Below are 26,253 nucleotides of genomic sequence, written 5' to 3'. Positions count from 1 at the left end.
AAAATCTTCTCACCTGTAAAAGGTTAAGAAGCTAGGATAACCTCGCTGACACCTGACCAAAATGACCAATGAGGAGACAAGATACTTTTAAAAGCTGGAGGGAGGGGAAAAACAAAGAGTCTGTCTGTGTGATGCTTTTGCCGGAGACAGAACAGGAATGGAGTCTTAGAATTTAGTAAGTAATCTAGCTAGATATGCGTTAGATTATGATTTTTTTAAATGGCTGAGAAATTAAGTTGGGCTGAATAGAATGGATATTCCTGTCTGTGTGTCTTTTTGTAACTTAAGGTTTTGCCTAGAGGGATTCTCTATGTTTTGAATCTGTTTACCCTGTAAGGTAGTTACCACCCTGATTTTACAGAGGTGATTCTTTTTTACTTTTTACTTCTATTAAAATCCTTCTTTTCAGAAAGTGAATGCTTTTTCATTGTTCTTAAGATCCAAGGGTTTGGGTCTGTGGTCACCTATGCAAATTGGTGAGGATTTTTTACCAAACCTTCCCCAGGAAGTGGGGTGCGAGGGTTGGGAGGATTTTTGGGGGAAAGACATTTCCAAACAACGCTTTCCTAATAAATAAACCCAGATAAACGTTTGGTGGTGGCAGTGGAAGTCCAAGGGCAAAGGGTAAAATAGTTTGTACCTTGGGGAAGTTTTAACCTAAGCTGGTAAAAGTAAGCTTAGGAGTTTTTCATGCAGGTCCCCACATCTTTACCCTAGAGTTCAGAGTAGGGAAGGAACTTTGACATGCTCATTACCAGGAAGGCCCCATAGAATACCTTCAGACAGCCCCACCACCAGCATGGTATGGCCAACTATAGGCACCACCATCCCAGTGGCCATACTGGGATCCTTGGCCTGCATAGCACACCCACGCCTCTTGGGCTTCTAGCCTCACCTATGAACCCTCAAGATGCTCCCCCTCTGCCATAGCATCTAGAGCCTCGGAACTTCCAGAAGAGATCGTGGAGGAACAGGAGGGCGGCATTGAAGAAGAGGTGCTGAGGACCAACATATCCTCCTCCTCCCCAGACAAGGCTCTCATGCCTCTCCCACCGTCCTTGACCGATGATGTCCAGCTTTTCCAGGAGCTGGCAAAGAGAGTTGCAGATACTGACTTCTTCTAATGGTAGCTGTAATGTGACTCCCATCAGAAGCTCATTGACATACTACACACCTCATCCTCTAAAATAGCCCTCCCTATTAATGAGGCTCTCCTGGACCCCACAAAAACTATATGGCAGACCCCAAAATTGGTGGCACCTACTTCCAAAAGGGCTGATTAAAAAATATTATGTCCCAGCTAGGGAGATGGAATTCCTCTTCTCCCGCCCTCCACCCAACTCCATCGTGATGGATGCTGTGAACTCTCATGGCCGTCAACACAAAATGAGATCCATTCCCCCCCGACAGGGATTGGAAGTGTTTCAACCTCTTCGGAAGGAAAGCCTATTCCTCGGCCATGCTACAGTTTCAAATTGCCAATTACCAAGCCCTGATGGCGAAATGTGACTGTCACCTATTCAAAACTTAACTTTATTGATCAGCTGCTTGAGTCACATCACAACCAATTCAAAGCCATCATCCAGAAGGGAAAACTGTTGGCAAAGACAGTGCTACAGTCTGCCCTTGACACAGTGTCCTGATCCATCTCCACTGTGGTGGTGAGGCAGTGTGTGTGTCGGCTACACCTGTTGGGATTCCCTAAGGAGGTGTAGTCGACAGTTGAAGACCTTCCCTTTGAAGACCCTAAGCTCTTCACGAGAAGACAGATGCCTCTCTCTGTCCGTTCATTGGTCATCCACATGTCAGGACAAAAGAGGAAATTTCGTCCACAGCACAAACCATGCACCTCCCAGTATTCGACTCAATGTTACTACCAGCCACAGAGAAAGGAAACCAAGTTCTCTAGGCATAAACCATCTGGCCTGCAGTCTTCCCAACTGTCGACTTCCAATTTTGATGGTTGAGGCGACGATAGACCACTCCCGCCAACTCTTACAGCTGACCAGTGCTTCCTTCCCATTTGGCTACCATCTGGCAATGTTCCCCAGCATCTGAGAATGCATAACATCAGACTTATGGGTCTTGGAGATTGTTTGCAATGGGTACTCCATCCATTTTACCTCCCTGTCCCCTCCACAGCATCCTTCTTCAGGAACTCTTCTCATGACTTTACTAAGACGAGAGATAGTCTACTCCGGTTAGGAACCATAGAACCAGTACCTCAACATCTATGAGGCAAAGGTTGTTATTTCTGAATACCCAAGAGACAGGTAGGTTGGAGATCCATACTGGACCTCAGAGCACTCAAAAAGTTTGTCAAAGCTCAAAAATCCAAGATGGTCATTCTAGCAACAATTATTCCAGCATTGGTACAGGGAGACTGGTTTTCAGCCCTCAACCTTTGTCAAGGTTTCTTCCCCACTCTGAACTCTAGGGTACAGATGTGGGGAGCTGCATGAAAAAACCCCTAAGCTTATTTTACCAGCTTAGGTTAAAACTTCCCCAAGGTACAATCTATTTTACCTTTTGTCCCTGGATTGTATTGCTGCCACCACCAAACGTCTAACAAATATAACAGGGAAAGAGCCCACTTGGAAACGTCTTTCCCCCCAAAATCCCCCCAAGCCCAACACCCCCTTTCCTGGAGAAGGCTTGATAAAAATCCTCACCAATTTGCATAGGTGAACACAGGCCCAAACCCTTCGATCTTAAGAACAATGAAAAAGCATTCACTTTCTTAAAAGAAGAATTTTAATTAAAGAAAAAGTAAAAGAATCACCTCTGTAAAATCAGGATGGTAAATACCTTACAGGGTAATCAGATTCAAACAATAGAGAATCCCTCTAGGCTAAACCTTAAGTTACAAAAGGACACAAAAACAGGAATATACATTCCATTCAGCACAACTTATTTTATCATTCATTTAAACAAAACAGAATCTAACGCATATCTAACTAGATTGCTTACTGACTTTTTACAGGAGTTCTGACTGGCATTCCTGCTCTGTTCCTGGCAAAAGCAACACACAGACAGAGGGAATCCTTTGCTTCCCCCTCATCCAGCTTTGAAAGTATCTTGTCTCCTCATTGGTCATTTTGGTCAGGTGCCAGCGAGGTTACCTTAGCTTCTTAACCCTTTACAGGAGAAAGGATTTTTCCTCTGGCCAGGAGGGATTTAAGTGTTTACCCTTCCCTTTATTTTTATGACAACCTTCAAGATGCCTACTTCCATATCTCAATCCTACCATCCCCCAGACAATTCCTCAGATTACCCTAGGACAAAACCCCATACCAGTATAGAGTACTCATCTTCAGGCTATCATCTGTTCAGAGAGTATTCTCCAAGATTCTCTTTAGTACTGACTGTGCACCTGCTCTCCCAAGGGACCATGATTTCCCCTACTGACTGCCTTCTCAGAGCCTGGTCCTTCCAATAGGTTCGCCGAGTCACCAGATCTGCAATAGACTTAATCACAGAATTGGGCTTACAGATCAACACCCAGAAATCAACCCTCACTCCAGTGCAGCGCCTGGAATTCCTAGACGCCAACCTCGAGTCCTTCCAGGCCAAAGCTCTTCTAACTCAGCTTCTGTACCAGATGACTGGAGGATAGCTACTGTGACGCCAATTTTTAAAAAGGGCTCCAGAAGTAATCCCGGCAATTACAGGCTTGTAAGCCTGACTTAAGTACTGGGCAAACTGGTTGAAACTATAATAAAGAACAGTATTGTCAGATAATTCGTTGAGGTAGAGTCAACATGGTTTTAGTAAAGGGAAATTATGCCTCACCAATCTACTAGAATTCTTTGAGTGGTTCAACAAGCATGTGGATCAAGGCGATCCAGTGGATATACTATACTTAGATTTTGAAAAAGCCTTTGACAGGGTCCCTCACAAAAGGCTCTTACGCAAAGTAAGCTGCCACGGGATAAGAGGGAAGGTTCTCTCATGGATTAGTAACTGGTTAAAAGATAGGCAACAAAGGGTAGGTATAAATGATCAGTTTTCAGCTACTGAAAATACTACTTATGGAGAGAAGTAAATAATGGTGTCCCCCAGGGGTCTGTCTTGGGACCAGTCCTATTCAGCATATTCATAAAGAATCTGGGAAAAGGGGGAAACTGTGAAATGGCAAAATTTGCAGATAATACAAAATTACTAAAGATAGTTAAGACCCAAGCAGACTGTGAAGAGTTACAAAAGGATCTCTCAAACCTGGGTGACTGGGCAATAAAATGGCCGATGAAATATAATGTTAATTGCAAAGTAATGCACCTTGGAAAGCATAATCCTAACTATACTTATAAAATGATGGGGTCTAAATAAGCTGTTACCACTCAAGAAAGAGATCTTCTAGTCATTGTGGATAGTTCTCTGAAAATATCCACTCAATGTGCAATGGTAGTCAAAAAAGTGAACAGAATGCTGGGAATAATGAAGAAAGGGATAGATAATAGGACAGAAAATATCATGTTGCCTCTATATAAATCCTTGGTACAACCACATTTTGAATACTGTGTGCAGATGTGCTCGCCCCATCTCAAAAAAGATGTATTGGAATTGGAAAAGGTTCAGAAAAGGGCAACAAAAATGATTAGGAGAAGGGAACGGCTTCCATATGAGGAGAGATTAATAAGACTGGGACTTTTCCAAGACTGGGCTTGGAAAAGAGACTGCTAAGGGGAGATATGATTGAGGGCTATAAAATCATGACTGGTGTAGAGAATAAATAAGGAAGTGTTGTTTACTTCTCATAATACAAGAACTAGGGGTCACCAAGTGAAAATTAATAGGCAGCAGGTTTAAAACAAATAAAAGGAAATATTTCTTCACACAATGCACAGTCAACCTGTGGAACTCCTTGCCAGAGGATGTTGTGAAGGCCAAGACCATAACAGGGTTAAAAAAAGAACTAGATATGTTCATGGAGGATAGGTCCATCAATGGCTATTAGCCAGAATGGGCAGGAATGGTGTCCCTAGCCTCTGTTTGCCAGAAGCTGGGAATGGGCGACGGGATGGATCACTTGATGATGAAAACACTGTTTTGTTTATTCCCTCTGGGGCACCTTGCACTGGCCACTGTCGGAAGACAGGATACTGGGCTAGATGGACCTTTGGTCCAACCCAGTAGGTCCATTCTTCTGTTCTTATGTACCTCAACCCAGATTCCTCTCTTTGGCCTCACTCATATAGACAGCCCACAAATATGAGCCAGGCACTGCCTGCAACTCTTGGGTCATATGGCAGCTGCCACAGTGGTAATACCACATGTGACGCTTCACATGCGATGCTTCCAGTTTTGGTTCAGTTCAGTGTACAGGCCAAACAGATAGGCTAGACAAATGTCTGTCACTACCCCACCAGGATCAAAAAGTCCTTAGACGTGTGGAAAGACCCAGCAAATGTTTTCAAGGGTATCCCCTTTTCACAAATCTCCCTGTCATTGCTTCTAATCACTGACACATCCCTCATAGAATGGGACATGCATCTAAATGACTTCACAGCAAAAGGCCAGGTGGTCATCCATGGAGATATCCCTCCACATCATCCTCCTCAAACTAAGGGCGCTCAGAGATGCTAGTGCCCATTTCCTCTGACTGATCAAGGGATCACACACGAGAGTCCTAACAGAAAACATAGCATGTATGTACTATGTAAATCGGCAAGGGGGAGGCAGATCATCCCTCTTTCTATGCTGAGGCAATGAGACTGTGGAACTGGTGTATCTCCCAGGATGTCATACTATCAGCCACTTACCTTCCAGGCACTCAGAACGTGATAATGGACAGTCTCATTGGGAAATTCCCACTCGACCACAAGTAGGAGATAAACTCAGCGGTACTTCATAACCTATTCAGGCAGTGAGGGACACCGACCACAGACATGTTTGCCACTTGCTTGAGCGAGAAATGTCCATGCTTTTGACCCCGATCATGGGACAGCACTCCATGGGTGATTCTCTCCTCCTCCTCTGGGGCAGGGACCTTCTCTATGCTTTTCCTCCATTTCTCCTACTGTCAAAAGTCCTATTAATAATAAAAAGAGAAGGAGCTGATTGCTTCTACTTGGCCAAGACAGACTTGGTATCCTTACCTGTCACAACTCATGGCGTGCCCACCAATTTCTCTCCAATCCACTTCTTACTTCCTCTCGAAGAACCAAGGACGCACCCTATATCCCAACCTCAGGATTCTTTGCCTCAAAGCCTGGCTCCTTCATGGTTGAACACACGAGCTCCTGCTCAAAGGAGGTACAGGAGGTATTGTTACATAGTAGAAGGTCCTCAACATGCTGGACTTACCTACGTAAATGGTCCAGGTTTCGAAAATGGCGTATCTCCCAACATATCTCTCTGACACCCGTGACTCTTCCAAAGATCCCAGACTATGTACTAACTCTAAAAAATTCAGTACTATCTCTGTTCCCGCACGGTCCACCTAGCAGCTATAGCAGCCTTTCACCGTCAAGTAGAGGAATATTCAGTGCTAATATTCAGTGCCAACCAGTAAACAATTCCTTATGGGTATAGTAAACCTTTTCCCACAACCCCGACATCCTACTCCCATGTGGGACCTAAACCTGGTATTGAAAGGCCTGACTATACCTCCCTTCAAACCTATGGCCATTTGCTCGCTTACATACCTTTCAATGAAAATAGATTTCCTGACAGCAATCACTTCAGCTAGGAGATTAGGAGAAATAGCAGCTCTGATGGCACATCCCGCACATCCCACCCATCCCCCCCAGTATTCTTTTGGGACAAGGTTATACTCTGGCCACAACCAAAATTAATCACTAAGGTAACCTCCCCGTTTCACATGAACCAACTGGTTCATCTTCCAATTTTCTACTCCAAGCCTCACCATGACTGCAGGGAAGCTATATTGTACACAATAGATGTCAGGAGAGCCCTAGCCTTTTACCTGCATAGGATGAAGGCTTTCAGGAAATCCCCTAAACTTTTCCTCTCTATTGCAGACAGATCTAAGGACTAAGCAGTATAGCCCAGAGACTCTCCAAATAGGTCTCAAACTGCCTTAGATGATATCAGATCTTTAACATTACCCCACCAGATAGTATTTGCACGCTGTCCACGAGGCCGAACTCCTTATCAGTCGCCTTCTTCTAGAATGTCCCTATCTCAGAAATCTGTAGAGCGGCAACATGGATGTCAATCCACACCTTTGCAGAACATTATGCAATCACTGGGGACTCTGCCTCCAATGCCATTTTTGGCTCCACAGTATTGTTATCTGTAACTGACCCGACCCCGAAGCCCCAGCCCTCTGGTAGGGATACTGCTCAGGAGTCACCTACAGTGAGGTATCCATAGGGACGCTACTCAAAGAAGAAGTTACTCACTTTGTGCAATAACGATGGTTCTTTGAGATGTGTGTCCCTATGGGTGACACATAACCCACCCTCTTGCCCTCTGCTTCAGAGTTCTTGTCAATGACTGCGGTGGAGAAGGACCTCAGGGGGATTAGGCTGTGCTGGCACTTTTCTCCAATCAGCAGTGCAGGGATGCAAGTGCACCTACAGTGGAGCACTCATAGCAGGGGTTCTCAGACTTTGGTACTGGTGACCCCTTTTACACAGCAAGCCTCTGAATGCGACCCCCGCCCCTTATACATTAAAAACACTTTTTAAATATATGTAACACCATTATAAATGCTGGAGGCAAAGTGGGGTTTGGGGTGGAGGCTGACAGCTCACGACACCTCCCTGCCCCATGTAATAACCTTGCGACTCCCTGAGGAGTCCCAACCCTCAGTTTGAGAACCCCTTACCCATAGGGACACACATGTCGAAGAACCATCATTATTGCACCAGGTGAGTAACTTCTTCTGGGAAGGCACAATATACCACTGGGCATCTTTAATTGGTGTTAACTACTTTTTTGGGGGGGGTCAAAGAATATTAGCTACTTCTGCAATGAACTACGTTAAGGGCTGTTATAAGAGCAGGGAGGGACAGTACATGACTCTTGGGAAACCATAAGCTACTTTGTCTCAAGCCTCTGGAGCATATTTGTATTGTTTTATTTTCATTGTTCACAAGTCCTCTCTTCTGTCCTGTGCCCCCTACTTTTCAGGTTGAGAAACACTGGATTAGACACTTGTAATACTCTTCTTTATATGTGTAGTTCAACTAGCTAGGGCTTCCCTGCTGCTCCAGATGGTTTTCATTAGCTTGCATTAGAGAGAAATCTCCTACTCCCCTGAGTGGTATACTGTAGCAATGTTAAGGTGTCTACACCTTCCTCTGATCCATCTGTGTTTGGCTGTTATGGAAACATAATACCTGACTATTTCATGTGGACCACTAGTCTATTCAGATATGGTAGTTCCTATGTTCCTAGAAGATATAGGACAAGACAGTGTATGGAAATAAGGATGTAAAATCTAAGATGGAAAAAAATGAATAAAATGGAATGAAGTCAGTGTATGTTATCATCAAATAAATAAAAATGTGGAGCAGAGGCAGTATTTTTCTGCCATGACAGATTATAGTTGAGTGAAATTCTGTGCCATTACATCTTTACTGTAATAATGCTACAGAATTCATTTTGCAGCAAAATGTGTGAAGCAAATCATGAAAGAAACTAAAGTGTGAAGCTACTAATTTAATCTGTTCTGTTTTTGCAGGATACAAAATTATGGATAATAATGGAATACCTTGGTGGAGGCTCTGCTCTTGATCTAGTAAGTAAACTAGTTATGAACTACATTAATTTAGTAAACTTAGTTAAAATTTCATTAATGCATTTCTTGAATATTTCTGCTGTTTATAATTCACCTGAAATCCTAGTGGGACATCATTATTGCTATAGCAGTTGTGCTGTCAAACACAGGATTATTGCTTCAGTAGAGAAATAAAGCAGCATAACCAGATGTATTAAGAAACAAAAGCCCTGTTTTCATGCATTAATTCCCAGTAGTTAGAAGAAAATGTTTGTGTTCATATATGAATTAAAATACATTTTCCATGAAATGACCTCATGTGCAAAAAGGCTAGGTAACTCAGGATGTTAGTAATGAGATATGAAAACTTTCATCTCAAAACTCTGACCTTCAGCCAACCCTAGAATATTAATGACTGAAGGTTGTTACTGTCTGCTGGCTCTTCATGGTACTCGTACATTTGTTTCTTAGTGTACACATTTTTTAAAAAACAAAGCACCCTGTCTGTAGTCTCATTGAATGGACGTAGTGATGTAATTTCCCTCTTCCCTTGCAGTGTTGGTAGATATGTCCTTTGAAACAATCTTGCATTGTGGGTGTTAGATGTGTATATTTTCTGTGATTAAATACAATAGAACCTTGCTATAAAACACTTCACAGAACGACATGCTTTTTATCTAGTCCATACAAAAATTGGTTCTCCCTGCAGCAAAGAATCACAACCTGGCTTTTGTAAAGGGAAATCATGCTTCAGCAATCTATTAGAATTCCTTAATGATGCCTTAATGAGCTGGATGTTGGGGTGGATTGCACTGTTAGCAAGTTCGTGACACTAAACTGGGGGCAGAGGTAGATATGCTGGAGGGTAGGGATAGAGTCCAGAGTGACCTAGACAAATTGGAGGATTGAGCTAAAAGAAATCTGATGAGGTTCAGCAAGGACAAGTGCAAAGTCCTGCACTTGGGACGGAAGAATCCCATGCACTCCTACAGGCTGGGGACCGACTGGCTAAGCGGCAGTTCTGCAGAAAAGGACCTGGGGATTACAGTGGACGAGAAGCTGGATATGAGTCAACAGCGTGCCCTTGTTGCCAAGAAGGCTAATGGCATATCGGGCTGCATTAGTAGGAACATTGCCAGCAGATTGAGGGAAGTGATTATTCCCCTCTATTGGGCACTGGTGAGGCCACATCTGGAGTATTGCGTACAGTTTTCGGGCCCTCACTACAGAAAGGATGTGGACAAATTGGAGAGAGTCCAGCGGAGGGCAACAAAAATGATTAGGGGGCTGGGGCACATGACTTACAAGGAGAGGCTGAGGGAACTGGGCTTATTTAGTCTGCAGAAGAGAAAAGTGAGAGGGGATTTGATAGCAGCTTTCAACTGCCTGAAGGGGGGAGGTCCAAAGCGAATGGAGTTCGGCTGTTCTCAGAACAAGGAGCAATGGTCTCAGGTTGCTGTGGGGGAAGTCTAGGTTGGATATTAGGAAACGCTATTTCACTAGGAGGGTGGTGAAGCACTGGAATGGGTTGTCTAGGGAGGTGGTGGAGATTTTTAAGGCCCATCTTGACAAAGCCCTGGCTGGGATGCTTTAGTTGGTGTTGGTCCTGCTTTCAGCAGGGGATTGGACGAGATGACCTCCTGAGGTCTCTTCCGACCCAAATCTTCTATGATTCCTTGACGTGGTCAACGAACATGTGCACAAGGGTGATCCAGTGGATTTAGTGTACTTGGACTTTCAGAAAGCCTTTGACAAGGTCCCTCACCAAAGGCTCTTAAGCAAAGTAGGCAGTCATGGAATAAGAGGAAAGGTTCTCTCATGGATAAGTAACTGTTTAAAAGATAGGAAACAGGGTAGGAATAAATGGTCAGTTTTCACAGCAGAGAGAGGTAAATAGCTTGGTCCTCCAGGGATCTGTACTGGGACCAGTGCTGTTCATAAAAATCTGGAAAAGGCGTTAGGCAGTGAGGTGGTAAAGTTTGCAGACAATACTAAATTACTCAAGAACATAAGAACAACCATAGTGGGTCAGACCAAAGGTCCATCTAGCCCAGTATCCTGTCTTCCGACAGTGGACAATGCCAGGTGCCCCAGAGGGAATGAACAAAACAGTGTTTTCATCATCAAGTGATCCATCCCCTGTCCCCCATTCCCAGCTTCTGGCAAACAGAGGCTAGGGACACCATCTGTGCCCATTCTCGCTAATAGACATTGATGGTCCTTTCCTCCATGAAAGTTAAGTCCAAAGCTGACTGTGAAGAGTTACAAAGGGATCTCCTAAAACTGGCTGACTGGGCAACAAAGTAGCAGATGAAATTCAATATTGATAAATGCAAAGTAATGAACATTAGAAACCCTAATCCCAGCTATAAAGGCAAAATGATAGTTTCTAAATTAGCTGTTATCACTTAAGACAGAGATCTTGGAGTCATTGTGGATAGTTCTCTGAAAACATCTGTTCACTGTGCAGCAGCAGTCAAAAAAGCTAACAATGTTAGGAACAATTACTAAAGGGATAGATCATAAAACAAACAATATCATAATGCCTCTATATCAATGCAAAGTATGCCCACATCTTGAATACTACATTCAGATCTGATTGCCCTCTCTCAAAAAAAGATATATTGGAATTGGAAAAGGTACAGAAAAGGGCAATAAAATGATTAGGAGTATGGAACAGCCTCCATATGAGGAGAGGTTAAAAAGACTGGGACTGTTCACCTTGGAAAAGAGACGATTAAGGGAGATATGATAGGGGATCTATAAGATCTTGACTGGTATAGAGAAAGTGAATAAGGAAATGTTATCTACTCCTTCACATAAAACAAGAGCTATGGGTCACCCAATGAAATTAATAGGCAGTGGATTTAAAACAAACAAAAGGAAGTACTTCTTCAATAAGACACACTCAGTCTTTGGAACTTGCTGCCACAGGATGTTGTGAAGGCCAAAATTATAACAAGGTTAAAAAAAGTAGTAGGTAAATTCATGGAGGATAGGTCCATCAATAGCTATTAACTGGGATGGGCAGGGACGCAACACCATGCCCTGAGTGTCCCTAGCCTTTGTTTGCCAGAAGCTGTGGACGCCTGGATGGATCACTCGATGATTGCCTGTTCTGTTCATTCCCTTTGAAACACCTGGCGTTGGCCACTGTCGGAAGACAGGATACTGGGCTAAATGGACCATTGGTCTGACCCAGTATGCCCAGTCTTATTTTCTAAAATTGTAATATCTGATGCTGTTATGATATCTTGTATTACTCAAATGTAATTATGTAATATATACTAAAGTACATTTAGTAGTGCATTTAAAGGTATCATAAATACTTAAAAGTAAACTGCAATTGACAAATGAATAAAATACATTTTTGACTTTAGCCTTATTTTTATTAGCATTTCAAGTTTCATTAATTCAATACATCTATCTCATTCATGAGTACAAATTAGTTTTCCATGTCCACTGAAGGTAGGACAAGAAGTAATCAACTTAATCTGCAGCAAGGGAAGTTTAGCTTAGATACTAGAAACAACTTTCTAAGTATAAGGATAATTAAGTATTGGAATAAGTTGCCAAGCAAGGTTGTAGGTTGGAAGAATACCTGTCAGGGATGGTTTAGGTATCCCTTGCCTCAGCATAGGGGAGGATGGTATAGATGACCTCAAGAGGTCCCCTCTAGCCATATGTTTCTATGAATTCTTTGAACTTAGCGAAATTTTGTTCTTGATATTGATAGACCCAATTTGGCATTTTACTTGAACATTCAACAGGGAAAGCAAAGCTTTTTGAAAACTGCAGGTTGTTGCATGTTTACTGCTACAAATATGGATATTTTAAAAATGCAGTTTAGAAATATTAGAGCTGGTTGGTGTCAAGATTCCTTCCCCACTCTGAACTGTAGGGTACAGATGTGGGGACCTGCATGAAAGACCCTCTAAGCTTATTCTTACCAGCTTAGGTTAAAACCTTCCCCAAGGTACAAACTTTGCCTTGTCCTTGAACAGTATGCTGCCACCACCAAGTGATTTAAAAAAAGAACAGGGAAAGAGCCCACTTGGAGATGTCTTCCCCCAAAATATCCCCCCAAGCCCTATACCCCCTTTCCCGGGGAAGGCTTGATAATAATATCCTCACCAATTGGTACAGATGAACACAGACCCAAACCCTTGGATCTTAAGAACAATGAAAAAGCGTTCACTTTCTTAAAAGAAGAATTTTAATAGAAGAAAAAGTAAAAGAATCACCTCTGTAAAATCAGGATGGTAAATACTTTACAGGGTAATCTGATTCAAAACGTAGAGAATCCCTCTAGGCAAAACCTTAAGTTACAAAAAGACACAAAACCAGAAATACACATTCCCTCCAGCACAGCAAATTTTACAAGCCATTAAACAAAAGAAAATCTAACTCATTTTCTAGCTAGATTACTTACTAACTTTACAGGAGTTGGAAGGTTTGCATCCTTGATCTGTTCCCGACAAAGGTATCACACAGACAGACAAAAACTTTCCCCCTGCTCCAGATTTGAAAGTATCTTGTTCCCTCATTGGTCATTTTGGGTCAGGTGCCAGCGAGGTTACCTTAGCTTCTTAACCCTTTACAGGTGAAAGGATTTTGCCTCTGGCCAGGAGGGATTTTATGAATATAGAAAGGTGGTGACCCTTCCCTTTATATTATGGCAGTTGGGCAGTGATATTTTGCCACAAAAATGTTGGTTTTTTACTAACTGCAAATAATGTAGATGAAAGCAAAATGTGTCAGTGAAAAATTTGAGGGGAGGTTGCATAAGGGAGCAATGGGTAGCTCTTCTTTCATTTACACTTACTATTTGTTGTTTTATATATGACTTGAAAAACCCACTGCATGCATGCTATAAGGTAATACTGTGTCTGTAGACCACTGAAAGTGTAAAAGGGGGGAAAAGAATCCTCTCACATACACGGTTTTTGTGCGTTTTAAGGTTTTTTATTTGTTTTACAATGAACATATGAAATCATTCCAAATTTCTAATTTCATTTGGGATTTTTTTGTTTTTGTTTTTTTAAGTGGGGATGTAATTAGGGTTTAAAAATAGGTTTCAGAGTAGCAGCCGTGTTAGTCTGTATTCGCAAAAAGAAAAGGAGGACTTGTGGCACCTTAGAGACTAACCAATTTATTAGAGCATAAGCTTTCGTGAGCTACAGCTCACTTCCTCAGATGCATCTGAGGAAGTGAGCTGTAGCTCACGAAAGCTTATGCTCTAATAAATTGGTTAGTCTCTAAGGTGCCACAAGTCCTCCTTTTCTTTTTGGTTTAAAAATAGTAACCATTTAACCGATTAAAATTCTATCGGTTAAATGGTTAACCATTAAGGAGTTCACAAAGGCGGGGAACTAGGGGTGGTGTGTGGGGGAGGACTCCCACGTTTTACATGGGGCTCCGCTGCCTCCCCGCACCTGGGTTCCTACCCTGGGTGTGGGATCCCGGCCACCAGGATCCCAGGTGTGGGGCCAGCAGCCAGGACCCCAAGCATGGGGGGCAGATGAGTTTTAGTCATTAACTGAAACCAATAAGACTGGGCTCATCAGTTAGCTGGTTAAACTTTTACATCCCTATTTTTAAGATGGGAAGTAGACTGACAGCCTGAATGACAAATATCTTCCTGGTCACCACCACCATACTGTCCTAAATTTTTGTCCCCTCTTCCCTTCCCTTTTCTCACTCTGATGTATAATAAGGCACCAGGCTGTCTCCAGTGTGGTCAAATCTCCTGCCAAGCCTGGTTTCCTCTTGTGTCTAGGTCTCCCACTCTGGCTTGGATCCCCAGGTAGTTTGGGCTCGATGGACACGCTCTTCCTTACCAGCTTGGCCCCAGTTTGCCCTGCTGCTCACCTAGTGCTCTGCTGATCTCATTTTCATTGCTCTCATACCTTATCTCCTAGTCAGCTCTGTGTTGCCAGGCTGTCCTCTATTTCTTATCCCTGTTAAATCCTCATGCCATACACCCATATTTGGTCCGGTAGTGGGGGTTGGACAGCAAAAAGGAAGTAGCAAAACTTGAAAATTGCCACCTGCTGTTGTGACTAGGAATTGAACACTTGAACATCTCAATTTATTAGAATGCAGGTAACTCTTTCCCCTGGGTGAGCAGATTTATGCACAACAGGGGCAGGGGGAGAAGGAGAGGGAGAGAAGAAGGAGCAGGTGATTACACTATGAATGAAGGAGAGAGAAAATTAGCATCAAAAGCAATAAAACATAAAACATTGTTAACTACTTTTACTTATTCACAAGCACATATGGCATTTTTTCCTACTGTTTATTTTTTCCTACTGTTTCTGTGTCATCTCATTTGTAGTTTACAGGTATTTACAAATATTTTTTGCGTGTTTCTCCTAGTTAGAGCCTGGCTGTCTCGATGAAATCCAGATTGCTACAATATTAAGAGAGATACTTAAAGGACTCGATTACTTGCATTCAGAAAAGAAAATCCATAGAGATATTAAGGGTAAGTTATTTAATCATTTTTTTAAAATAGTTTTGGTTAAATGTTCAAACAGTAGAGATAAGGAAAACCTTTGAAACATCAAAAATGTAAACTTTTAAACTGCCTTTTTTTCTTTGCTAGCTGCCAATGTTTTGCTATCTGAACAAGGAGAGGTAAAATTAGCAGACTTCGGAGTAGCAGGACAACTAACAGATACACAGATAAAGAGAAATACTTTTGTGGGAACTCCATTCTGGATGGCACCTGAAGTAATAAAACAGTCAGCATATGACTCAAAGGTAAGATTAGAATAGACTTTTCTATTTCTAGGGAATTACCCAGAGCCCCTTCTCTTCCAATTTTATTTATTAGATAAACTAAATGCTTTGTGCAGGCTGTGAATTACATGGTTGCAGTCTGAGGCTCACCTGAGCCACTTCCTGTATTACTGCTGTTGCTCATGCACTTAGAGTCTTTTATTTTTCCTTTTTTCCCTCAGAACTACTCCAGTGACTTTAACTTAATTGTAAACATTTTTTTTCAGGTTATAATACATAGTTGCATTTAAACTGATTTCAGCTGTGCTTTTGAGTTACCACACTATTCGGACACAGATTTGAAAATTCTGTGTAGACAGATGTCTGTAGAAAGTGCTGATCACACTCCAGACCTTCTACATAAAGCAAATGTAACATGTGTTGAACTATGTATTTCTTTACCATATTGGGAAACAGACTTTGGATATAAGGCAGTGGTCTTGAAAACTAGTCTAATAAATGTTGTGCCAAATACAGATATACATTTTATCTGTGCAAATATACTCCTTTATTTTCATTTACCCTTCCTGGCACTGCTCACCCTCTCCAGTATCTAAAAAGAGGCGTAAGACCTCTAAACAGACAACTGGGAGAGGAAGGTCTCTGGCATCAAAATTCTCTAAGCAGAGGGATGAGAGTAGAGTGCAGCCAAAATCCAAGCACTCTTCTCTGGTAGCTCCAAAATCACCAATGTTGACTCCAGCCCTGAGGCAAATAATGTCAAGTCCAGGTCCTGAAGAGGCACCTGGACTTGACCACAGTACCACAGTGACCCGAGACCATCTTGGCATCCACCGCATCAGAGGTGTTTGTGGCAGAGATCTGCGGAGCCTATCTGTGATGGTGTCCCTGGCACTGCAGGAGATCACGCCCCAGGTACAGTTGAATGGGATGATCCCAGAGGGTCACCAGTATTGTTGGTGCAGTAGTTGGTACTGCAACAATCTCCAGTGTCTCAAACTTCACGCCTGTTGGTACTGTTGAATGGGATGCCTGCAGCGTTGGCTGCTCTCCACTCTTCACTGACTGGGCACTAGTTTCTGGCACCATCAGGAGCAGCTCCCCGTTGATCAGCAGAAGGTGGTTTGTACTCCTCTGATTTGAAGATTGGCTCTTACATTTCCCAGCCTTGGAGCCAGTCACACTACTCCCCACTTAGGTGTTACTTCCCTAGGTTTCTTTGAAATCCTCCAGCTGGAAGAGGATCAGGCATGTGGTCAGGGAGTCACTGGGTCTTCCTACTGGTCAGGGCCAGCTCCAGGCACCAGCTTTCCAGGCCGGTGCTTGGGGCGGCATTCAGAACGGGGTGGCAGTCCGTGTCCCTCAGTGGCAGTTTGGCGGCAGCTCCACCGCTCTTCCCGCTGCGGCAGCTTTTGGGCGGCACCTCCACTGCGTTTGTGGGGGCGGGGGAAGCAGCAATTCGGTGGCACTTCTGCCGCTGTTGTGGCAGTGGCAATTCGGTGGTGACTGCTTGGGGCAGCAAAATCGGTAGAGCTGCCTCTGCTATTGGTCCAGTGGCCCTGTTGGAACCCATGAGGATCCCCCCTGATTTCTAGGTCATACATGAGGTGTTCCTGCTCTGTGACCTCAGAGAAGCATGGGAAGTCTACTTTCTAGGTACCACCTGTTCCTGACCCTGGTACCAGGCCCATTTCTGAGCAGGAAAAGATGGTTCAGGAGGGCCCTGCTTGACAGCTAGCAGAGGAGGAATAGCCTCAGCCTAGGCTGGCTTCATCCTCTTCTTTTCCTGATGAGGCAGTTTCCTTAGGAGGCATCTCACGCCCTCCTTTGCTGTTAGCAGCGAATGAAAGGGAGTTCCAGGGCGAACCCCCAAATCAAAGATCTGAGAAGCTAGATTTATTTGGTAGAAAAGTTTATTCTAATGTGGGGTTACAACTCAGAATTGCCAGCCAACAGGCTCTTTTGGGATGTTATGATTATAATGTTTGCAAGTCCATGTTAAAGTTTAGGGACATATTGCTGGAGGATGCTAGAGTAGAGTTCTCCTCTTTATATGATGAGTGGAAATCTGGAGCGAGAACTTCCCTCTAGGCTAGACTAGATGCAGCAGATTCAGCTCCTAGGATCATCATGGCCTCTGCAGTTTCCATGCACAAGAGCTCTTGGCTGCAGGCCCTGGGGCTTGCACAAGAGGTCCAACAAACAATACAAGACCTGCCTTTTGTAGAGTATTCATTTTTTTGGTGGAAACAGACTCCAAGCTCCATGGGTGAAGGATTGTAGGGCAACTTTAAAGTCTTTGGGGTTGTATATTCCAGCCCTGTCTAGGAAACATTTTTACCTGCAGCAGACCCACTGTTACTCTGCCCCTGCTCCTTGTTAGGACCTGCAAAGAAAGAAAAGTAGAGGTTATAATAAACCACTTCCTCCTTCTGCATCTGCATCAACGCCTGCTCCATCTAAACAGCCAGGTGGTGCTAAACAGATATTTTGATAACTTGGTTGAGGACATCACCCCACTTTCCAGGATGCCAGATTCCGTCTCCCTCATGTTTGTAAGCCATCTTTCCCACTTCCTCAGTGCATAGTCCTGGATTACTTCAGACCGATGGGTCTTAAGCACTGTGGAAGTGGGATATACCCTTCAGTTTGTTTCTGCCCTTCCCTGCCTGTTCCTCTTCAGGGACCACTCTCACAAGGAACTTCTCCCCCAGGAGCTTCATTCTCTCCTTTGTGTAGGAACCATAGAGGACATTCTGCACTGTCTCAAGAGGGAAGAGGTTTATTACTATTATTTCCTAATCCCAAAAGCAAAGGGAGGTCTTGACCAATTTTAGATCTGTGCCAGCTGAACAGATATCTCACAAAGATAAAAGTTTTGCATGATCACCCTGGTTTCCATTATTCCCTCTTTGGATCCTGGAGGTTGGAATGCTGCCCTCAACTTAAAAGATGTCTATTTTCGTGTGGCAATTTATCAAGGTCACAGAATGTATCTCAGATTTGTAGTGAAGCACTCTCATTAGCCCTTCACCATGCTGCCCTTTGGCCTGTCAGCAACTTCTCGGGTTTTCACCGTATGACAGTGATCGCTGCTTTCTTGAGGAGGCTGAGTTCAAGTTTATCTTTATCTGGATGACTGGCTAGTGTAAGAAGCTGGTCAAGGACTCAGTTATTGTTCAGTGTCTCTCTCATCCAGTCAACGTTTGAAGCTCTGGGTCTACTGATCAATTTATAGAAATCTCTTTTGTCCAGTTTAGAAGACAGATTTTATAGGAGCAGTACTGGATTCTATTCAAGAGCTTTCCTTCTAGACACAAAGTTCCAAACAATTTGATCTCTTGTTGCAGATCTCAAGGCTCACCCAGTCACAAGAGCTCAAAACTGCATTAGGCTCTGGGGGCGTATGGCTTTTTGCATATTCATAGGTATGCGAGAATGCATCTGAGGAATCTTTAAAGTTGACTGTCTTCTGGTTTTTTTGCCAAGTTGTCACCATGTGAACTCAGTCCTGAATGTGCCCTCTTAAGTATTCTCTAGATTGGTGGACAGACCCAGTCAGTGTATGTGCAGGCATTCCCTTTGTTCGCCCTAAACCTTTGCTGATATTGGTGATGGATGCATCTGCCCTGGAGTGGGAGGCTCATCTGGGTCCCCTCCAAACTCAGAGTTTATGGTTCTCAAAGGACCAGTCTCTATATATCAACATCAGGGAGCTACGGACTGTCCACCTAGCCTGTCAGGCTTTCCTATCCAGGTCAATGTGTAACCTCAGAATTTGACATTACTGTATGTATCCCAGAATGCGATATTACTGCAGTTAATCATTTTTCTGTGTTTAGCTATTGCTAGCTGAAAACCAAATACTACATAGCTAGAGATAATTTTAGGTTCTGAAAGGCAAGGTTAAAAGCTCCTTGTTTGGAGTTTTGCTAATTAGAATGAAATACATTAAACAAAAAAATTAATATACCATAAAAATAAAAGGAATGTTTGGACAGTCAACCTTGGTTAAGTGTCCCTAATATATAAGTTTTATTGTTGTTATAACTAAAAATACTAAAAATGTTTTAATAAAAAATTAGTAGTTCGCTAAAATTAGGAAAATTGGTGACCCACTAAGAGTCACTATGAGTTATGTGCTTTGCTTAAGTTAACTATAAAAAATTAGGCAAATAATAAACTTTGGAGCAGTCAGAGAAAGCTTTTCTTTCAGTAAGATTCTGGCACCTAAACTCCTCAGCAACTGGACAGAAGGAGGGCCCCTGGACAGAAGACTGGTTGCTGATTCCTCAAAACCATTTCAAACTTTGGGTAAATATAAATGTTTGGGATGCACTGAACTTACTTCGACAGTGTGTGTGTGTGTGTGTCCTGCTTGAAACCCCATTAAAAAGTAGTTTTAGGTAAAAGCACTCTTGTTTATACCAATCATTTATCAGACACAGGAGCTATGTCCCCATTGATTTGTTCCTAACACCGCATGGTAACAGATTTAGTGAGCCAGTTGCCAGGAGACGTGGAGAGGCGAGGACAACTGGTATAAACGATTTGCTGTGCAAGAAGGGAGGATGGCGTGGCAGGGTAGAAGCCTGTAATTTCCCCATGTCCTAGTCCACAAGTCAATTTACTTATAAATTTCGTTACTGGGACTCAGGGTTGAGGCTGGTGACCTGGTCGAGTGAGAAATTATGTCAGAAGGAAAGGGAACATCTGGAAAGAAAGAACCATTGGGCATGGTTTTGGGAAACAGCTTGACTGATAAGAACATAAGAACGGCCCTATTGGGTCAGACCAAAGGTCCATTTAGCGCAGTATCCTGTCTTCCGACAGTGGCCAGTGCAAGGTGCCCCAGAGGGAATAAACAGAACAGGTAATCATCAAATGATCCATCCCGTTGCTCATTCCCGGCTTCTGGCAAACAGAGGCTAGGGACACCATTCCTGCCCATTCTGGCTAATAGCCATTGATGGACCTATCCTCCATGAACATATCTAGTTCTTTTTTTAACCCTGTTATGGTCTTGGCCTTGGCCTTCACAACATCCTCTGGCAAGGAGTTCCACAGGTTGACACTGCGTTGTGTGAAGAAATACTTCCTTTTATTTGTTTTAAACCTGCTGCCTATTAATTTTCATTTGGTGACCCCTAGTTCTTGTATTATGAGAAGTAAACAACACTTCCTTATCTATTCTCTACACCAGTCATGATTTTATAGCCCTCAATCATATCTCCCCTTAGCAGTCTCTTTTCCAAGCCCAGTCTTGGAAAAGTCCCAGTCTTATTAATCTCTCCTCATATGGAAGCCGTTCCCTTCCCCAATCATTTTTGTTGCCCTTTTCTGAACCTTTTCCAATTCCAATATATCTTTTTTGAGATGGGGCGAGCACATCTGCACACCGTATTCAAGATGTGGGTGTACCAAGGATTTATATAGAGGCAACATGATATTTTCTGTCCTATTATCTATCCCTTTCTTCATTATTCCCAGCATTCTGTTCACTTTTTTGACTGCCATTGCACATTGAGTGGATATTTTCAGAGAACTATCCACAATGACTAGAAGATCTCTTTCTTGAGTGGTAACAGCTTATTTAGACCCCATCATTTTATAAGTATAGTTGAGATTATGCTTTCCAATGTGCATTACTTTGCAATTAACAACATTATATTTCATCGGCCATTTCACTGCCCAGTCACCCAGGTTTGAGAGATCCTTTTGTAACTCTTCACAGTCTGCCTGGGTCTTAACTATCTTTAGTAATTTTGTATTATCTGCAAATTTTGCCATTTCACAGTTTCCCCCTTTTCCCAGATCCTTTATGAATATGCTGAATAGGACTGGTCCCAAGACAGACCCCTGGGGGACACCACTATTTACTTCTCTCCATGCTGAAAACTGATCATTTATACCTACCCTTTGTTGCCTATCTTTTAACCAGTTACTAATCCATGAGAGAACCTTCCCTCTTATCCCGTGGCAGCTTACTTTGCGTAAGAGCCTTTGGTGAGGGACCTTGTCAAAGGCTCTCTCAAAATCTAAGTACACTATATCCACTGGATCCCTTTGGTCCACATGCTTGTTGACCCCCTCAAAGAATTCTAGTGGATTGGTAAGGCATGATTTCCCTTTACTAAAACCATGTTGACTCTTCCTCAACAAATTATGTTCATCTATATGTCTGACAATATTATTCTTTATTATAGTTTCAATCAATTTGCCTGGTACTGAAGTCAGGCTTACAGGCCTGTAATTGCCAGTATCACCTCTGGAGTCCTTTTTAAAAATTGGCGTCACATTAGCTATCCTCCAGTCATCTGGTACAGAAGCTTATTTAAATGTTAGGTTACAGACTACAGTTAGTAGTTTTGCAATTTCGCATTTGAGTGCCTTCAGACCTCTTGGGTGAATACCATCTGATCCTGGTGATTTATTGCTGTTTAATTTATCAATCTGAGGTATCATTAGAGGAGGTTTTGGAACAATCTGGGACAGTTCCTCAGATCTGTCACCTAAAAAGAATGGCTCAGGTTTGGGAATCTCCCTCACATCCTCAGCTTTGAAGACCTATGCAAAGAATTCATTTAGTTTCTTCGCAATGGCCTTATTGTCCTTGAGTGCTCCTTTAGCACCTCGATCATCCAGTAGCCCCACTGGTTGTTTAGCAGGCTTCCTGCTTCTGATTACTTTTTGAGTCTTTGGCTAACTGTTCTTCAAATTCTTTTTTGGCCTTCCTAATGGTATTTTTACACTTCATTTGCCGGTGCTTATGCTCCTTTCTATTCTTCTCAGTAGGATTTAACTTCCACTTTTTAAAGGATGCCTTTTTGCCTCTCACTGCTTCTTTTACTTTGTTGTTTAGCCACGGTGGCTCTTTTTTGCTTCTCTTACTATGTTTTTTAATTTGGGGTATGCATTTAAGTTAAGCCTCTATTATGGTGTCTTTAAAAAGTTTCCATGCAGCTTGCAGAGATTTCACTTTTGGCACTGTACCCTTTAATTTCTGTTTAACTAACCTCATTTTTGTATCGTTCCCCTTTCTGAAATTAAATGCTAGAGTGTTGGGCCACTGTGGTGTTTTTCCTGCCACAGGGATATTAAATTTAACTATATTACGGTCACTATTATCAAGCTGATGATATATATGAGCATGATAATGGTCTTTGGAAGCCTGGAGTCTTCACTGTACCCAGGGCGTTCCTGTAGCTCTGTAAGCAGATGGTAACCATGGTAGCAGAGAAAGAGATAAATCAGTTTAACTCTTCTACTTCTGCCTTTAAGAAAAATAAAATTGAGATAGAAAAGAAAGTAGTGAGTTAGACATCCTCCGGGCAACAAACCTGACTCAGACAGCAAATATAGTAGCAGTGTAGATGCAGGTGTGTGACAATGAGAGAGTGACAGATTGGAGCAGGGGGTATTTGGATTAAAAAAGCAGACTGATAGAAGCCGGGTTAGAGCCTTACTGAAGGAATCCCAGGATAAGACCCAGGCAGATCATGGGAATGTAAAAGACAAAGTTGTGCTCTCAAACCCATGTTGGGAGAGCAGAAGTGAATAGTGGCAGTGGTTAGAGAAGTCGTAGTTTGTGTTAGGGGGCTTTCCTTTCGTCCCCTCCCATGGTCCTTGTAACGCAGACAGAAAGCAGAAGACTAGAAGTCCAAAGTTCAGGCAATGCAATGTTTATTGGGGTTCCAAGCAAGCATGTCCTTAGCTTTACACACGGGCAGAGTCTGTTCCCCTGTGTTCTGTTCCCCACTCTGACGCTGCTGAGCGTTTACCCCAGGTCCCCCTTCCCAGTTCTGACACCGCAGAGCCTTGCCTGTGTCCCCATTCCCACCTCCTTCTTCTTAGCAGGCCCAAATATACCTGAAATGCATGCCTACAGTCCCACCCCTTATAATTTACAGTCATGTTCCATTTTGTGGGGTTGTGGGTTTGGGGTCTTCTTCCCACCTCTTTTGTATCCCAAGGGAGGGGTGAGGTTGTACTTGGGACAGGCATTTCTTTGGTCTTTTAGTGTTTTATTACCCCCCCTCAATTCCCCTTTGCCCCTCACTACTGGTTGTTTGGCCTTGCCTTGAGATAGGGCTTGAGGCAATCTTAAAAGTGTGCTCATATATTACATTGCCACCATGCCCTGTAACACTTTAACTGCTCAATTCCTTACCTCTTCCCATTATGCTAGCAAACCCATCTGGCCAGACAGAAGCAACGCACACAGTGTCTTTGTTCACACATATTAGTAAGGATATAAGAGTATCAAAGGTCAAACCCAAAATTCTATCCCAGGCTGACAAACAAACCTATATACGAACAGTCTGAGGATGGGTGTGAGAAGGACCCTGACTTGTATGCTTTCTATTATGATTATGAGAGGGATGATCCCCAAGAGCTTCCTTTTCCCTTGGGCCCTTCTGAGCAGTCCCCATTTGGTCCTTTGCTTGAAACACTGGAAGAGTTGCAGAAGCCCCTGCCCATAGCTTCTACAATAAACCAAGGAGGGGAAGAATGGGTACAGATCAGGTCCTTCTCCCCTGAGCAGGTCAGGGCAGCAGGGAAATCAGTTAGCCTGTTAAACCACAACACGGACTTGGGATGGCCTGCAAGGATAGCTGGCACCCCTGGTCTCAACTCTGGCAGATGTGGTGGCAACGGCCAATCTCCTCTCAGATCCAGGATAGGGGTAAGGATACACGTTCCCAGATGCTTTGGCTCACGGAGCCCCACTTTTTGTTGTTTCCTGTTGTCATAAATATAAAGGGAACGGTAAACACCTTTAAAATCCCTCCTGGCCAGAGGAAAAACCCTTTCACCTGTAAAGGGTTAAGAAGCTAGGATAACCTCGCTGGCACCTGACCAAAATGACCAATGAGGAGACCAGATACTTTCAAAGCTGGAGGGGGAGAAACAAAGGGTCTGGGTCTGTCTGAGTGATACTTTTGCTGGGGACAGAACAGGAATGGAGTCTTAGAACTTAGTAAGTAATCTAGCTAGATATGTGTTAGATTATGATTTCTTTAAACGGCTGAGAAAATAAGCTGTGCTGAATGGATATTCCTGTTTTTGTGTCTTTTTGTAACTTAGAGAACCCCTCTAGGTAAAACCTTATGTTTTGAATCTAATTACCCTGTAAGGTATTTACCATCCTGATTTTACAGAGGTGATTCTTTTTACTTTTTCTTCTATTAAAATTCTTCTTTTAAGAAAGTGAATGCTTTTTCATTGTTCTTAAGATCCAAGGGTTTGGGGTCTGTGGTCACCTATGCAAATTGGTGAGGATTTTTATCAAATCTTCCCCAGAAAGGGGGGTGAAAGGTTTTGGTGAGGATTTTGAGGGGAAAGACTTCTCCAAACAACTCTTTCCAGTAACCGGTTAAACATTTGGTGGTGGCAGCGTAAGTCCAAGGGCAAAAGGTAAAATAGTTTGTACCTTGGGGAAGTTTTAACCTAAGCTGGTAAAAGTAAGCTTAGGAGGTTTTTATGCAGGTCCCCACATCTGTACCCTAGAGTTCAGAGTAGGGAAGGAACCTTGACAGCTATATTTTAAAGTTTTTCCTGGCTTAGGTTTCTCTTCGTTCCTAAGTCGTTCTTTACACACACACCCCCCCCGGCTTCTTCTTTCTCCACAACTGTCCCTCCCCCTTCCGCTTCTTCTTTCTCCATAACCCTACCTCCCTCTTCCGCTTTTTCTTTCTCCATGAACCCACCCCCCATTCACTCTCCCCTACCCTAGCCACTGCTTTTTCCTTTTGCGTTTGTGTGTTTTGTTTTATAAGTTAAGGGTTAATGCCACAACTGGAAGTATTTTATTGTCCTTGAAAATGTGATTGCTAAGCAATAGGAATGTTAACTCTGCTACTGATTCTAGTTACTGCCTTAAAAATAGTTGTTAAAAAAGTAGTAAATTAACAAAAAAAAAAAATCAGGTCCAAAGATTGCCATTTATTTTCATGGCCATAAGGGGAGCTGTGGCTCTGCATAAAGCAACCCCATGAAAGCAATAGCCCTCCCAAAGAAGACTCTAAAGGAAGGCGAGGGCCAAAGGGGAAGAAAGGAAAGAGAAAGGAGACAGGCTTCAAGAGTTGAGTCAGAGCCCCTAATACCTGTTGGTGGAAATTTTAAAAATGTCTCCTAAGGTACAAGCCAAAGGAAAAATAAGAGCATGGCTACACTGGAAACTTCAAAGCGCTGTCACGGGAGCACTCCGAAGTGTGAGTGTCATCGCACGTGAGTGCTGGGCGAGAGCTCTCCCAGTGCTCCTGGTAATCCACCTCCACAAGATTTTAGTGGAACAGTCAAGCCCCAATGATGTTGTCTTTTGGCTGGTTCTTAAAAGTGATGGCAGAACTTGGAGGCTGGTAGTTGATTTCCGCCCCCTTAATCGGGTGATACTACCAATGGCCTTTGTAGTGGCTAAGCATCAGGAGGTGATGACCTCCATTGTAGGAGGGGCCCAGTGGTTTTCAGTTTTGGATTTGGCCAATGCTTTCTTTGCTATCCCTTTACATCAGAGCAGCTATTACATATTTGCTTTTACCTTTCAAGTTGTTTTGCCAGTGTCCCCATGGACTGGAAGAGTGCCCCTATTATTTGTCATGTCCATGTAATCAAGATGTAGAACGGAATGCCTAAAAAGGATAGTGTAATTTCCTGTGTAAATAAGATCCTGGTTGCACTTACACGAGGAAAAAAAATCTAAAGGTATTGAACAAGGTGTTACATTAAACCCCAAACTTTAAACTTTTTGAATTTTTTGTAAGCCCCCCAAAAGCCCAATTGTGCTCCCACCAAGTAAATTAACTTGGAGTAACTCTGGG

At 43.0% G+C, this 26,253-nt stretch overlaps 1 protein-coding gene across 2 annotated transcripts in view; it reads left to right on the top strand.

Annotated features, from left to right (window-relative positions):
• Positions 1–26,253, top strand: part of STK24 (serine/threonine kinase 24) — a 128,847-nt gene that overhangs the window by 65,232 nt on the left and 37,362 nt on the right. For both annotated transcript variants that reach the window (XM_084636923.1, XM_084636924.1), the window contains 3 exons: positions 8,654–8,710; positions 15,068–15,176; positions 15,297–15,454. In XM_084636923.1, coding sequence (XP_084493049.1) covers positions 8,654–8,710; positions 15,068–15,176; positions 15,297–15,454 — 324 coding nt within the window. The remainder of the gene's footprint in view (positions 1–8,653; positions 8,711–15,067; positions 15,177–15,296; positions 15,455–26,253) is intronic.

Source organism: Lepidochelys olivacea (assembly GCF_965140295.1).
Source record: "Lepidochelys olivacea isolate rLepOli2 genome assembly, chromosome: 1".
Lineage (NCBI taxonomy): Eukaryota > Metazoa > Chordata > Testudines > Cheloniidae > Lepidochelys > Lepidochelys olivacea.
The sequence above is the reverse complement of the archived record's forward strand: the minus strand, read 5'-3'. Positions and strand labels throughout refer to the sequence as shown.